Source organism: Notamacropus eugenii, chromosome 1 (genome assembly GCF_028372415.1).
Source record: "Notamacropus eugenii isolate mMacEug1 chromosome 1, mMacEug1.pri_v2, whole genome shotgun sequence".
NCBI classification, from domain to species: domain Eukaryota; kingdom Metazoa; phylum Chordata; class Mammalia; order Diprotodontia; family Macropodidae; genus Notamacropus; species Notamacropus eugenii.
The window spans coordinates 215,615,311-215,632,018 of record NC_092872.1 but is presented as its reverse complement, the minus strand read 5'-3'; the positions used below and the strand labels follow the sequence as shown (position 1 = coordinate 215,632,018).

The following is a 16,708-nucleotide window of genomic DNA, read 5'->3' as shown; positions in this document are numbered from 1 at the left end:
AATCTCAATTTGCAGTCAAGGAAATGGAGACTTTCTTTGAACTGGCATTCATTCTCTTTGAGTGTTTTGTGTACTAGATAGTTCAGGAAGGGAGACAATCTTATTTTAAAGAAGTTAGAATAGAGAAACAAAGCTGTCACAAAGTAACACTGAGGGTGAATGGTAAGGAATATTGCTTCTTATTATAAGTCCAAGGTAGGCAACCTAGGGGGGCAAGTACCCATTTATAAACCTTTATAGGGACTCTTCCATCTTCTACTGTTTGGATTAGAGGTGTCGGAGTAGATTTTATAGGTCTAACATAGTTCTCATAATTATTGTCTTGCTGAGGTTTCCCCCCCATTCAGTAAGAAAGGCCCCAGTTTTATGGAATATCTGCCTTCCTCTAACAGGCTGAGTGTTATCATTCTTAGGAGACTGTCCCCTCCTCCTCACAGAGCAGGAGGCGACAAAATGGATGCGGAAATTCCTGAACATTGGGAAGTCGACTCTAATGCAATTATCTGAAATAAAAGAAGGGGTCAGATAATAAGGGGCAAAGGTTTTTCCTTTTCAAATAAAGGGAAGGGTAAACAAAACCAGCTGCCCTGTGAAACAGCCAGCTCTCCTCATTAAATATTTTAAAAGGCTAATGAGCTCAAGTGACTACTTATGGTGAAATCCAGAGATGGAACCCAGAGAACTCAGCCTCCTGGTCAGATCTCCGCTGGCGGGGAAGCTAGTGAGGTGGCGTCCTTTCATAGGCCAAAATAACCTTGTTTGCTGAGTTGAAAAGCTAGAATTAAGGAGATGGATTGGAAGATTCCAATATTATGTTCCATGTCATATCTGGTGTAATATAAAGAAACTCATAGTCTCCAGTCAGAGAACTGGGGTTCAAATGCCCACCTTGATGCTTACTACCTAGGTGACCTTGGACAAATCATTTGATGGATGTCACCCTCCCTTTTCTCATCTATAAAGTGAAATGGGACCTCTGAGGTCCCTTTCAAATCTATAAACACATGTCATCATGTGGCAGATTGGGAGACCTGTTAGAGACAGAGGTGAATAGTGGGGACATCATTGGAGGAGTGAAATAGTCAGTTTTAAAAGTTAAAATGCCAATTAATGAGGGAAAAGAGAAAAGTTGAATGTGTAATTAAGTCTTGGTCCAAGATTCAGAAGTTTGCCAGATGTGTGCTATTTAATACCTAACTTCCTTTAGAAGATATAATCGCCTATAGTAAGAAATTAAACAGCTACTTGCACAGTATAAGTGTTTTAAGCTTATAAAATTTCAATTGTTTCATAAAGGTAGTTTCTACACACAAGATGACAAAACCCATAAAAACTTTTTTTCCTCCAGTTATCAAGAATTTATTTTTTTCTCTGTCCTCCTCTCTCATTCCTTGGGGAGAGGGGGGAAGAAGTGCAAAACACTTTTAACAAATAAACAATATCCCAACAAAATAAATAGCCACATTGGTCATGTCCAAAAGTACAGGTCTCATTCTGCATATTTGTTCTTTACTTCTTTCTCATGAGATAGCCAGCATGTTTCATCACTGATAATCTGGAATCATAACTAATCATTGCATTTAGTCTTTTAGAATTGTTGTTGTTGTTTTGTTTTTTTTTACAGTATTGATGCTATATGGTATAAATTGTTTTCCTAGTTCTCCTCCCCTCAGTCTGCATTAGTCTTCCCAGGTTTCTCCTCCCTTTCCTCCTCTTCTCCCTCCTTCTCCTTCTCTTTCTCCCCATTCTTCCTTCTTTCTTTTTTTTCTTTTTTGAGACAAGGTCTTCCTCTTCCTCCTAAACTGGAAGTGAAGTGGGAACTTATATGTAACTTTTTGACAGAGTTCCAAGTTGCTTTTCAAAATAGCTGGACCAGTTCACATTCTCTTTTTCCAAAGCTTCTGCAACATTTGTCATTTTCCTTTTTTGTTAACTTTGCCAATATGATAGATATGAGGTAAAACCTCAGAGTTTCTCTAATTTTCAATTTTTTAATTATTAGATATTTGAACAGTTGTTTTTTTTTTTTAATTTGGCTACTGATAACCTATTTTTTAGATCCCTTGAGATCTCTCTGTTCATGTCCTTTGACCTTTTATCAGTTAGGGAATAGGTCTTATTCTTATATATTTAAATCATTTCCTTATGTGACTTATATGATCCCACTACTGTTTAGCATGGAAGCTTTGACCTGCTCCATTTCCAGACTAGGCTGGTTTGATTCTTCTTAGGCAACCTAGTGGTTCCCAGATCTTGAGGGCTCACCATATTGGTGCCAGACATAGTTCAGACACCCAATCGACTTAACCTGCCTCAGCTAAGACCACCTGAAATCAAGAGATCCATCAGCCTTCATTTGTGCACTATCAGGGATTATAGGCATGTAGCACTATGCCCAGTTCTTTCTTCATTTCTTATAGTGTAGAAGTATTCCATTATATTCATATACTGTACTTTCCCCCAGTTCTTTGCTACTGCAAAAAGAGTTGTTATAAATGTATATTTGTGCACATTTTAATCTATGTTCTTCTCTCTACATAGACATAGGTATAGATAGGTAGAAAGATATACACATAGTACCTTTTTCTTTTATCGTTTTGGGGCATAATCATAATAGAAATACAACTATGTTAAAAGGCATGAACAGTTTAGCCATTTGGGGAGCAGATTTCAAAATTGGTTTTTAGAATTATTAGAAAGTCACATTAGGAAAAGAGCATTTTGGGGGATTTTTCTACACATCTCTACATATTTTAAATTACTTTTAGTGATTGGGAAAAAATTAAATGCAAGTTCTCCCTACTCCAATTTAAAACTCTATCATGAAGCACTTCTTAGGGATAATTTTGTGTAAAAGAATTACATTGCCTGAAACTATTCTCCATTGTCTAATTTTCATTATGACATTTTAAGCAGCTTCTCTATGATTCCATGAATTTTATGGACTAAGGTTGAAAAATTATTGCACTAGGCCAGGTTGGAAGTAGAAATAGAGAAGATAAGAAGTATATGATTTGTTGGGTTTTTTGGGGTTTTTTAAGAAAAATCTCAGAGGCAAAGTTTAAATAGAATGTAAGAGATCCCTTGGAATAGAACATTAGATTTTCTTAGTCCAAACAGATGATCATGAATTAGGAAAAAATATTTGTGGTCCTCTGTGCTAGACTTTATCTAATTCTCTTTTTTTTCCCATTCTAGTTACTATATTGATGGCCGAGTGGTCAAGGTGATGGACTTCCTGAAAACTCGTCTTTTGGACACACTCTCCGACCAGATTAGGAAAATTCAGAAAGTGAGTAAAAGGTATACTGGAATAAGGATAAGTGAGTCTCATGGTGAGGTATGGGAAAGTGGTCACAGTGGTACATCTGCACATGAGGGGCAGGACGAGGTAAGACCAGAAGAAACCCTAGTACAATCTTCATGGGAAATTGGCCTTGAAAGACACTCCTGTGAGAGCCTTGTTGTATGGTATTTTGGGTTGGGGACTGGATTTATTGTTAATTTAGTGTTTGAGCGGCCCAAAGTTAATGGTAATTAACAAACCTACCTCAGTGAATAAACAGATGGATGGCATACATTTCTATAATGGAATCTTTTGGCAAAATTGTGGTTTGAAAGATGTACTCCATTTATTCAGCAGACATTATTAAGCATCTAATATGTCTAGGGTATTGTGCTAGATAGGGAGGTGCAAAGTTTAGCTAAAGCATGGTCCCTTCCCTCTTGGATTTTAAAATAAATATGTGGATAAATCACAGGCCTGGGTAACAATATCACAATGTTAACTGAAACCACATTAGAGTTGCAAAATAATCTACTCTTCAAGGTCTGAAGAAGGAAGTTGTTGCCTCAGAATTTTGCTCTTGGTATTGCCTCCATATAAGCCTTTGACTGAGAAAAATATAAGATAATAAATTTGGCCAAAGGGAGAACAACAACAAAAAAAACCTAGTGGAAGCTGTGCATCATGTCACTGTAGTGATCTTAGCACTGGCCTTTGAGTGAGAAGACTTGGCTGATTCAGAACTCTGGCACAGACTAGCTGGATGACCTTGGACCACTTGACGCTTGATTTCTTCATCTCTAAAACAAGAAGATTATCACTTGCACAGTTACTTCCTGGGGATAAATAAGTGGTGTGAAGGAAAATAATTTATACTTAAAAAGGGATATTTTATTGAATGTTATTATGAGTTATATTGTTAGCCTATACCCCTTTTTTTCCTCATTAAGCCATACTATTATGTGCCTTCAGTATATATGTGTTGCTACTATATGGGGCTCTTTCACCTTTGGGAGCAGAATTCAAGAGAAAACTGATTCTCTCCAGGGAAATAGAACTCTACATTTGCTATATAGTCTACTTTCTTAGGGTAGCCAGGTGCCAGATCTAGAGGGAGGAAGACCCTGAGTTCAAATATGACCTCAGATACTTAATAGCTGTGTGACCCTGGGCAAGTCACTTAATCCTGTTTGTCTCAGTTCCTTATCTGTAAAATGATCTGGAGAAGGAAATGGCAAACCACTCCACTATCTTTGTCAACAAAAACCCAAATGAGGTCATGAAGAGTTGGAAACAATTGAACAGTAATAACTACTTTCTTAAGCAAATTAAATGATTAGTTGGGAAAATAGAAGTTTATAATTTGCAGATAATTAATTGTGAAAGGAGATTCCATTTGCAGCAAGTATAAAAGGATTTAAGATCTAGATTCTTGAAGTGGTCAATGTAACTAATACTGGTTTATACTGATCAGCAGGATAGGGATTTGCAGCTAGGTGGTGCAGTGGATAGAGCACCAGTGCAGGAGTCAGGAGGACCTGAGTTCAAATCTCACCTCAGACACTTGACACTCACTAGCTGTGTGACCTTGGGCAAGTCACTTAACCTCCACTGCCTCATCCTGGATCATCTCCAGTCATCCTGATGAATATCTGGTCACTGAATTCAGATGGCTGTAGAGGAGAAGTGAGGCTTGTGATCTGCACAGCCCTCCCTCACTCAAAACAAAGTCAAGTGCAAGTCATGTCATTATTTTGTTGATGGCATGGTCTTCTTCAGCAACAAAGGACAAACCCACACTGCATGTAAACACAGGACTGTTTTCTGAATATCTGATAAAGGATTCATGCAGAGTCCAATTCCGTAAACTTCTTCAATTTCAGTCTACCATGTGCCAGGCACTGTGGGTGCCCAAATAAAAACAAACAAACAAAAAATTCTTTTCCTAGAGGGATATATATTTTGACTAGAGGATATATGTAAATATAAAGTAAGTAAATAAAAGATCATTTTTTCTTTTTTTCATTTTATTTATTTATTTTTAGCTTCCAACATTCATTTCCACAAGATTTTGAGTTTCAAATTTTCTCCCCATCTGTCCCTCCCCCCACCCCAGAACCCCATGCATTCTGATTACCCCTTCCCCCAGTCTACCTTCCCTTCTATCACAGACCTCCCTTCCCTTATCCTCATCTTCTCTCTTTTCTTGTAGGGCAAGACAGGTTTCTATACCCCATTACCTGTATTTCTTATTTTCCAGTTACAGGCTAAAAGCAATTCTCAACATTCGTTCCTAAAACTTTGAGTTCCAACTTCTCTCCCTTCCTTCATCCCCACCCATCCGCACTAAGAAGGCAAGCAATTCAATATATGCTATATATGTGTAGTTTTGCTAAAAACTTCCATAATAGTCATGTTGTGAAAGACTAACTATATTTCCCTCCATCCTATCCTGCCTCCATTTATTCTGTTCTCTCTTTTGACCTTATCCCTCCCCAAGTGCTTACTTCTAATTACTCCCTCCTCTCATTTGCCCTTCCTTCTATTATCCCCCCACACCTCACTTATCCCCTTCTCTCCTACTTTCCTATAGTGTAAGATAGATTTTCATACCAAATTGAGTGTGCATGTTATTCCCTTCTTAAGCCAATTGTGATGGGAGTAAGCTCCACTTTTTTTCTCTCACCTCCTCCTTTTCTCCTCCATTGAAAAAACTTTTTCTTGCCTCTTTTGTGAGAGATAATTTGCCCCATTTCATTTCTCCCTTTCTCCTCCCAATATATTCCTCTCTCACCCCTTAATTTTATTTTTTTAGATATCATCCCTTCCTATTCAAGTCATTCTGTTTTCTCTGTTTATATATAATATATTTGTGTGTGTGTGTGTGTGTGTGTGTGTGTGTGTGTATAATCCCTCCAACTATCCAAATTCGGAGAACAGTTTCAAGAGTTACATATCTTTCCATGTAGGAAGGTAAACAGTTCAATTTTAGTAAGTCCCTTATGATTTCTCTTCCTGTTAACCTTTTCATGCTTCTCTTGATTCTTGTGTTTGAAAGTCAGATATTCTGTTCAGCTTTTGTCTTTTCATCAAGAATGCTTGAAAGTCCTCTATTTCATTGAATGACCATTTTTTTTTCTTGAAGTATTATACTCAGTTTTGCTGGGTAGGTGATTTTTGGTTTTAATCCTATTTCCTTTGACTTATGAAATATCATATTCCAAGTTCTTTGGCCCTTTAATGTAGAAGCTGCCAGCTCCTGTGTTATCCTGATTGTATTTCCACAATATGTGAATTGTTTCTTTCTGGCTGCTTGCAATATTTTCTCCTTGACCTGGGAACTCTGAAATTTGGCTACAATATCACTAGGAGTTTTTCTTTTCAGATATCTTTCAGGAGGTGATTGGATAATTCTTTCGATATTTATTTTACCCTCTGGTTCCAGAATATCAGGTCAGTTTTCCTTGATAATTTCATGAAAGATGATGTGTAGGCTCTTCTTTGATCATGGCTTTCAGTTAGTCCCATAATTTTAAAATTGTCTCTCCTGGATCTATTTTCCAGGTCAGTTGTTTTTCCAATGAGATATTTCACGTTGTCTTCTATTTTTTCATTCTTTTGGTTTTGTTGTGTAATTTCTTGGTTTCTCATAAAGTCATTAGCTTCCATCTCCTCCATTCTAATTTTTAAAGAGCTTTTTTCTTCACTGAACTTTTGAACCTCCTTTTCTGTTTGATTAATTCTGTTTTTTAAAGCATTCTTCTCTTCATTGGTTTTTTGAGCCTCTTTTGCCATTTGAGGTAGTCTATTTTTAAAGGTGTTAATTTCTTCAGCACTTTTTTGGGTCTCCCTTCGCAAGCTATTGACTTGTTTTTCATGATTTTCTTGCATTACTCTCATTTCTCTTCCCAATTTTTCCTCCACCTTTCTTACTTGATTTTCAAAATCCTTTTTGAGTTCTTCCATGGCCTAAGATCATTGCATATTTATTTTGGAGGTTTTGGGTGCAGAAGCCTTCCTCTGATGGTATACATTGTTCTTCCTCATCCAAAAGGATGGAAGAAAATACCTACTCACCAAGAAAGTAACTTTCTATTGTCTTATTTTTTTCCCTTTTTTGGGCATTTTTCCAGCCAGTTACTTGACTTTTGAGTTCTTTGTCAAGAGGAGGGTATGCTCTGGGGACTTGTAAGTTCTCAGTTCCTCCAAGGTCGTACAATCAAGGGAGAGGAGTTTACTCCTCTCTTGACCCACACTCTGGTCTGGGAGCAACTACAAGCACTCTGTGAGTACAATTGCCTCTCCAAAGCCTCAGCCAGCTCCACCAGCCAGCACTCCTCCTCACCTCAGGATCACCACTCAGGGCTGAGATCCAGATCAGCCACTCAGTTCCCCCAGGGTCTTTAGGCCAGGGCTTCAACAATGGAAGCTGCCACTTCTGGGCTTAGACTCCTGATTTCCCTTCTCATGCAGGTGAAAGAGATTTCTCACTGACCTTTGAAGGTATCTTTGACATTTGTGAGTTGAGGAATCTGGAACCCACAGCTGCTGCTGGTGGTGCCCTGAAACCCACTGCAGTTGGGCTGTGCTCCACTCTACCCCCAGTGCAATAGACCTTTCCTGTCAGCCTTCCAGGCTGTCTTGGGCTGGAAATCTCTTTCACTCTGTTGTTTTTTACCTTCTAGTGCTCTAGAATTTGTTTAGAGTAATTTTTTACAGGTAGTTTATGGGCTGTGGAAGGAGAGCTTCTAGACATGCATCCTTCTACTCTGCCATCTTGGCTCTGCCCTCAAAGATCATTTTTTAAAAAAATAACATTTTTATTTAAATTTTCCAAATTCTTTTCACATTTCAGCAGCATTCCTTGCTGTTGCATGGCCTGAGAATATGTGCAGTGCAAAGTGCAAATGCTTTGTGTTCAGAACCAAGGCTCCAGTGAAGTTGCAGATGCCAGAAACACCTTGGGCTCATTACACATTTGATATTTAATTAATTTTTTGACATTGCACTTTCACAAACCCTTCACTGTTGCCAAATTTTTTGAGACCCCATATGAGGCACAACCCATAGTTTAAGAAGTTCTATATTAAATTACTACAGTTTATTTACTATAATATAATTTGTACCTAAAATATTCCACTTATCCTCCATTTTATTTCTTAGTATTTGATGTTTTGATAATTGTCACTTTATAATACAGTTTAGATCTGGTATGGCTAGACTACCCTTTTTTACATTTTTTTCAGTGACTCTCTTGATATCCTTGAACTTTTGTTCTTCCAAATGAATTGTATTACTATGTTTTCTAGCTCTGTAAAATACTTTTTTGAAAATTTGATTGGTATTGCACTGAATAAATAGATTAATTTAGATAGAAGTGACATTTTTATTATATGGGCTTGGGCTACACATGAGCAATTAATATTTTCCCAGTTGTTTAGATCCGATTGTTATTTGTGTGAAAAATGTTTTATAGCTGTGTTCATATAGTTTCTGGGTTTGTCTTGGCAGGCAGATGCCCAAGTATTTTGCAGGATAATCATGAAAAAAGAGCCAATAGTATGGAATTTATTTTTCTAATTGCTTACATCAATAAAATAGAGAAAAAGCAGAGGAGCCAAGATGGCAGAGTAGAAAGACACACATATGCTAGCTCCGAACCCACAGCCCACATAATATCTGTAAAGAAGAACTCCCAACAGATACTGGAGCAGCAGAAGCCACAGAACAATGGAGCAGAGGAGATTTCTGTTCTAGAGAGACCTGAAAAACTGACAAGAAAGGTCCATCGTGCACTGGACCCAGAGCAGAGCCCAGCTCTGCCTTGGCCATGTACCGAGAGGAGCAGATCCGAGCAGGCTTCAGGGACAGAATCTCCAGTGGCCACGCAGGTCCCTCCACCCACAGGTGCCAGGGGGTGGGAGTGGGGAGTGGGGGGGGGGGTGAGTGAGAGAGTCTTTTTGGCTTGCTGGAAGGGGAGTGAGGTGTCTCCATAGCTCAGGCCCCCTTGGGAGGCAGCAACAGAGGCAGCAGTGTACAAGGGCTCCCCAAGCAGGCAGGAGCTTGGATCCATTGTTGAAGGTCTCCACGTAAACCCCCTGAGGGAACTGAGCCCCGTGAGGCGGCCCTGCTCCCACCTGCTTCACAGTACAAATCCTTTTATTATTTATTTTTATTACATATTTACATATACATATTGTATATTTGTTTTTCCAATGAGAAATTTCATTTTCTTAAATTTTTTTACTTCTTAAATTTTGCTTTATTGTATCTTGATGTCTCAAAGAGTCACTAGTTTCCATTTTTTCAGTTCTAATTTTTAAGGAATTATTTTCTTCAGTAAGCTTTTTTACTTTTTTTCCATTTGGCCAATTCTATTTTTAGGGAGCTTATTTTAAGGAATTATTTTCCTTGGTAAGTTTTCAAATATCTTTTTCCATACTATTGGCTCTTTTTTCATGATTATCCTGCACTACTCTCATTTCTTTTCCCAATTTTTCTTCTTCTTCTCTAATTTGCTTTTTAAAATTGTTTTTATGCTCTTCCAGGAATTCTTTTTGGCTTTGAGACAAATTACATTTTTCTTTGAGGCTTTACATGTAACTATTTTGACACTATTGCCCTCTTCTAAATTTATGCCTTGATTTTCCCTTTTACCATAGTAACTTTCTATAGTCAAGCTCTTGTTTTGTTTTGTTTGTTCATTTTTTCTGCTTTTTTGGGGAGGAGGGGGAAACTTTGTGATTTTATGTGAGAGTTGATCTCTGTCCTAGCACTGTCCCAAGCTTTTTTGCTGAAACTCTGAATCTCACTGCCAGTTTTCACTGGGTTTTAAGGCTTAGTTGTTTGCTTTCTGTGGAGTGTAAGCTTCCTTTCTGGTGGCTGGCCCTGGAGAAGAAATTTTGTTGCCTGTCTGCCCCAGGGGTGGGGCTTTGCTGTGGGTTGCTATGGAGACAGAGTCTCTCTGCTGGTAGGCTCCAAGGGTGGAGTCTCCCTGTTGGCCAGCCCCATGGTGGGGCTTCATTACTGGTCAGCAGTTGTGTCAAGTGTTCCCTGCTGACTGGTGCTGGGGTTGGGGTTGCTGGGGTGGGGCCTTGTTGTGCTGCATGGATTGCTGGTACAGAATTTAGACAAATATAATATGGACAGACATCTCTTACTGTAGCTTTTTCAACTTCACAGAAGTGCCACTCCCATTAAGGGATTTGACCAAGAGATGAAACCAAAAAGTTTACAAGGACAATTTCTATTCAAATGCTACTTTATTGAAAACCTATCTTGCTCATCACTCAATTAGGTCTCATAAAATGTTTTATCATTCTATATGATGAATATGATCCTACTGCATTTTTACTCACAGGGCTGTCATCTATGACTATTTCAAAGAAGAATCTTTAACATTAATTATTCAAGGTACTCAAAATGATTCATAACATGGTAGAAAGTAAAGAGCACTGACTCTGTTGCCAGAAGTCCTGTATTTCAATGCCATCTCTGATACTACTTGTGTGACCTTGAAAAGGTTGCATAATGTCTCTAATATGTCCAAGAAGTCTATGTCCTCATCTCGAACATGAGGGTGTTATGTCTAGATCTCTGCAACTCCAGAACTATTATTTTATGATGTAACTCCCCTTTACATGTTCTCTGTTCCAGTCAGGTGACTTTCTAGCTGTTCCTCCTACATATTTTACCTCCCACATCCATATCTTTGTCCAGGTCATCCCCCATTACTGGAAAGCATACCCTCTTCCAATCTAATTTATAGAATTTCTAGCTTCCTTCAAGGTACTGTCCAATGACCACTTTTTCCATGAGTCCTTTTCTGATTTTCCTTCATCCTGATTATCAGTGTTCTGTCCTTCTTGAAATTATATTGTACATATTCTCTTTTTACTTATTTGGGTACAGAATATCACAAAATTTTAGAAGTGAAAGAGATCTCAGCAGCCATCTAATCCAATTTATACCTGAAAAAGAATCCTTTCTGCAGACCACCTGACAAGTGGTTATCAGCATCTGCCTAAAAACCTCCAGTGAGTGTATCTTTAAGATGTGTGCTCAAGCTAACATAAAGGGCATGATTTGTTAATTCAAACTAAAGAAACTAAAGCTTCACTAAAATTAAACTAAAATTCTAACTAAACTTTACTAAAAATACAGACTTGGCAAAGAGCTTCTTTCATTTAAACCCTTCCCTTTTCCTTAAAATACCGATTTGCCTTTTCAACTTTATCTTTTTGGCTCAAAACATTTTCCAATACCCCTGCCATGAAGGGCCTTACTGGAATTTAAAGAATTGGTCACCAGAGAAACAGGTTTTTAAAATTTGTAATTTGAACTGTTTTGCCTTTTTGTACTAAGACTGAGCTATGTGGAAAACAAACTGACTGAGAAGTCAAAGGGAAAGAAAATGTCTGGCTTTTGGTATCTTTTTTTTTCCTGCCCTGGCTATAGCCAATGGGAATCACCAGGCAAGAGCAAGTACCTCCTTTGGGACAGAAAAGAAGAGGACATACAGCCTAGCTGGGCTCCACCAAGCAGAAGCAGCATCCTTGGGGAGGAAGGTCCTGGATTCTAGGCACCTGGAGTCACCTGATGCACCCCTTCCTTTCTCCCACACCAGAGCTTCACAGAAATGGCAGAGGGTAAATGGAAGAAGGAAGAAGCAGTAGTAGCAGTGGAGGATGTGACCACCAGGACCCCCCCAAAAGAACTGGGAAAAGGCATCTCCAAGTTTTCTAGCACATTAGGGTATGCCCGGGCATCCTCAAATAGTATGTGTGCAGGATGAGAGTCCTATGTAACCCATGCCACTGTTGGACAAGTATCTACCCAGCAGAATATAATGTCAGTGAAAGCAAGAAATATTTTATTTTTTTTCTTTGTATCAGAGCTTCATAAGTGTTTCTTAAATGTTATAAGTATTTTTTAAAAATCATTGTGTTTTCCTTAGAAGGAAAACCTCAAAGAAACATTTAATGGGCTGTAAGTGACCAACCAATCAACACCAAGTATTTAAACGTAAGTATTTATTTTGTCCAAAGTGTTTCCTGGAAATTGCACATGGAAACAGCCAAGGTCACAGTTACTATTGAGATTTTGTCACAATTAAAGGTGCTTCTTAATTGATGGACCACTACAAGAACCAAAAGCACATGGAAGTCTATGGCTCTAATTCCCCATGGAAGCTGAGTTATATGCTGGAACATGATCATATTGTGTATCTGGAAAGTTTGCCCTTTCCCCATTCCCCACAAAAAAAGAATTCCCTTAATTTTTTTTTTAAATTCCATTTGCTATATCCTTCCTCCCACCCTGTACCCTAGCAACTGTAATCTGGGCAGAAGTTGGACTGCTCTCCATTATAGCCCATGTCCATGGGCCTGTAATCAAGTCCTTTTAAAAAAAACTGAGTTTCCCATGAGAACCATCAATTGGATCTCCTCAATTGGGCTCCCATCAATTAGACCCTTGTCCATGTGAACGTAATCCAATTCTTAAAGAAACTGCAAGTTTCCCATGAGAACAGCCTGTCAAAATGATGCTGTGTCCTGCTACAGAACTAGAAATTTGCGTTTATAAATACCATAGACAGCTTCAACTTTCTTCCCTCTCCACTGACTCACCAGCCATTTCCCAAACAGTCACATGCTTAGAGCTAAACACTAGGCAGACACAGACAGGCTGGTGATTCTGCATACTACAAATTTTCCCAAAAGATATGAAGTCATGACAGTTGATCACTGATGCCTTGCTAGTCTTTTCTAAGTTCACACAAGTGTTTCTGGTAGTCAGTTTCCAACCAGTGCCCCCTGGCAGGACTAAAGGCAGAAACTAGTGAACTCCCCTATCCCAGAACATATGTGTTCTGGATATCAAACCTTACATAAGATTTAATTTTTTTTCTTGGCCCTTGTATCAGGGGTCTCACAAGAAGACTGTAGTGGGTGATTTTAACTCTAGAAGAATTTATCCAAGTTCTATTAAGCCTCTCTGGGACTCAGTTTCTTTATTTGTCAAATTAAAAGGTTAACCTGGATTACCATTAAGATTCATTCCAGCTCCAAATCTGTGATGGTCACAGCAAATTGTATGAAGTTATCAAGCTAGGGATTGTTGCCTCCATTTTACAGACAAGGAAACTGAGGCTCAGGGAGATTAAGTGATCCAAATAACCCTAGGAGTCCAGTGTTTCTTCCACCTGCACCAGGATGCCTCACCTGTGTTCCTGTAACAATTAGAAATTCTCTATTTTGGCTGCTCCCTTCAGATGTTAGACAACAGGATTAGTTTTTAATTGAACCCTCTAATGTATTCCCAGGTCTGTTTACTACCTTGCCTTTAGCCACAAGTGGATTCAGAGGGTATGCCAGTATAGCCCTTAGGCATTTACTGCTGGGCCTCCTGTTTCCTTCAGAGAAAGCAAGAACACTTCTGAGCAAGCCTGACTCCCACTATGATTATTTTTCTACATATAGGTCATTTTCCCTTTCTTTTGATCTCTTGGATACAGACTTAGCAATGGTATTGGTAGAACTCAGGATATGCATAGTTTTATAGCCCTTTGGGCTTAAGGAACCGTAGGATTTTAAGAAGCAGAGGTGAAGGCTCAGTAAACAGTTTGCTAGAATGGAAAGAATGGTAGTTCTGGAGACAGATGCTTCCAGTTCCATTTCTGACCTGTGTCCATCCATTAATAAGCATTTATTGAAGGCTTCCTGTTCCAGGCAATGTGCTAAGCACTGGGAAGACAAATGCCAGAAAGGAGAAAGACTTCTTGCTCTCAAAGAGTTTACATTCTGATAGAGAAAGACAATAAACACATGAAAAGTTGTGTGTGGATTGACATGGTAGAGCTTGGTGAGAAGGTGACACTTAGGATATATACATATGAGCCTCAGATTTCTACTTCTAAATATCTCATGCTTCTTGACTTCTGTTTACGGGATGGGTGTAGGGTCAACGTCTTCTAGCAAGAAGACTGTGTAGGGGAAAAGGAGGGTTCTATTTCTCTTCAGAAATTAATCTGAAGATAGAATTTGACATTGGCAGTCTCTTTTTCTTCTTTCTCTTTCTTTTTGGGATACAGTTGTATCTTACTTTTCCTTCTGCCTGGTGGATTCATTCTCAGTGTCATTGATGGATCTTCACGCAGGTCATGTCCACTAACTGTGAGTGTCCTCAATATTCTATCATGGGCCTTCTCCCTTTCTGCTATTTCACTTGATCTCCTCAGTCTTCATGAATTTAATTGTCATTTAATTGTTGATGAGTCCCACATCTATTTATACAGCCCAAGCCTTTCTCCTCATCTTCAATCTCACATTTACCAGATCTACTTGTTTAGCCATAATAATCTCTTTCCTTACCTCCAGTCTTGATTCTCCAAGGACATTTTAAGCATCTCAAACTGTATGGATTGTAGGCATTTTAAACTGCACATATCCAAACTGACCTCATTAACTGGGGAAAGATAATAGCCTACCCAGCTTCCTGTTCTCAAAACTTCCCTTTTATTGTCAAGAATACCACTATCCACCCAGTCACCCAAGCTGAAAATCTAGGTTTCATCCCCAATTCTTCACTCTCACCCCATATATCCAATCAATGCTTAAGTCCTTTCATTTCCACCTTTGTAACATCTTTCATCTTTGACAATCAGTTAGTTAATAAGCATTTTTTAAGTACTTACCTTCCTTAAATAGTTACTCACTGGTTGTATCTCACTCAAAGTGAGCATGTGATAAGCCCTTAGCCTAAAGGGGCCAGGGTCTCACATTGCATCCTGGGCCATCTCCAGCTGTCCTGATGAATATCAGGCTACTGGACCCAGATGGCTCAGGAGAAGAAAGTGAGGTTGGTGACCTTGCACAGCCCGCCCTCCCTCAAATCAAAGTCAACTGCAAGTCATGTCATGGTCCTCTTCAAGAACAAAGGACAAACACAAACACCTTTAGAATTAGAAACCCCTATTATATTAACTGATTCCAGCATTTTGAGGTTCAAAAATCCCTGCAGTTTTGATGATAACTTCAAGGAGTTTTGGCTCTGGGTGCTTGAGATCACTGCTATTTCTGGGCTTGGTCTCTCCAGAAGAATCCTGGCATCTCAGCCTACTTCATCAGTCATCTGCTCTGTTACTGGATATTTACCCCTTCTGGGGCTAACTGCTGCTAGTGCAGACCCATAGAAAACTGTCTCAGTCAGTCTCAGCCCCTCAGTATGCCATCTTCCACTCAGGATGAAAAGATGAGGTTACAATATAGAAAGACTTGCCTCCTTTCCTGCCATGAAATTTTATTTAGGTTTCTAGGTGTTACTTAGTAGCACAGTGCCTGGCACATAGTAGGTACTTAATAATACTTTTGATTGATCATCTGATCATAGATCTAGATTGAAAAGGGACCTCAGAAGGTATCTGGTTCAATACATTCATTTTACAGATGAGAAAACTGAGACCCAAAGAAATGAAAGAATTTCTTCCATATCAGACAGATAAAAGAGCCAGGTTTCAAAGTTTGAGCCAGCTCCTTTGGCTCAAAATCCAGTGTTCTCTTACACAATACTGTCTGTTTAAAGATTAGCTGCTGTCTGGTTCCTGACATTGGAACACATCCAGTTATGTCCTTGGTATCGGACTTAGAATTATAGAATGCTATAACTCAGAAACCTTAAAGATCAGTACTCTCTGTCATTCTTTTTCAGGATACTTTGAGTTGATTTCACTGGACCCTTTCTTGCCACATCAGCTCATCTCATTCTTAGAAAGTGCTTGCAAAAAAATTAAAAACCAAAAAAACAAAACCTGTGGTTACCTATTGAACATCTTGCTGGAATGTTCATCCAAAAGAATTTTCTGTGGATATATAATACACACTGCCTTCCTCAGTGATAGCTGTTTGTCCCAGCATATATTGAGGACACCAGCCCCATGAGGTGCTGGCCATTGGTTTGCAGTAAGGGAAGAGAGGCTTAATTCCCAGAGCAGAGCAGTTTCTCCAGCCTTTTCCTAGTGAAGAGCTTTATTTAATTTCTTCAGTCTTTCCAGTGCCTAAAGGGATGGACGGAGCACAGAGAGTAAGGGGTAGGGCAGTAAAAAGAGAAGTCAGACTCAGGTTCTGGCAAAAGAAGGTAGTTGGTGAAGTACTGAGCTTGGAGTCAGGGAAACTTGAATTCAAATCCTACCTCACATACTTACTAGCTGTGGGACTCTGGGCCAGTCTGCCTCAGTTTCCTCGCATAAAATAGGGCTCATAGTAGCACCTGCCTTACAAGGTGGTTGTGAGAATTAAATGACATTTATAAATTTAAATCGAGCTATATAAATGATAGCTATGATGAAGATGATGATGGACACAGTTGACGGCTTTATTCATTTCTTTCTGCTTTGGGAAGTGCCAGGAACCCAAAAGAGGCAGT

General features: G+C 39.0%; 1 protein-coding gene across 2 annotated transcripts in view; it reads left to right on the top strand.

Moving 5' to 3' along the window:
• The window catches only part of HPSE2 (heparanase 2 (inactive)), a 724,961-nt gene that overhangs the window by 510,315 nt on the left and 197,938 nt on the right, over window positions 1–16,708 (top strand). For both annotated transcript variants that reach the window (XM_072626990.1, XM_072626982.1), the window contains exon 7: window positions 3,199–3,292. In XM_072626990.1, the coding sequence (XP_072483091.1) occupies window positions 3,199–3,292 (94 nt within the window). The remainder of the gene's footprint in view (window positions 1–3,198; window positions 3,293–16,708) is intronic.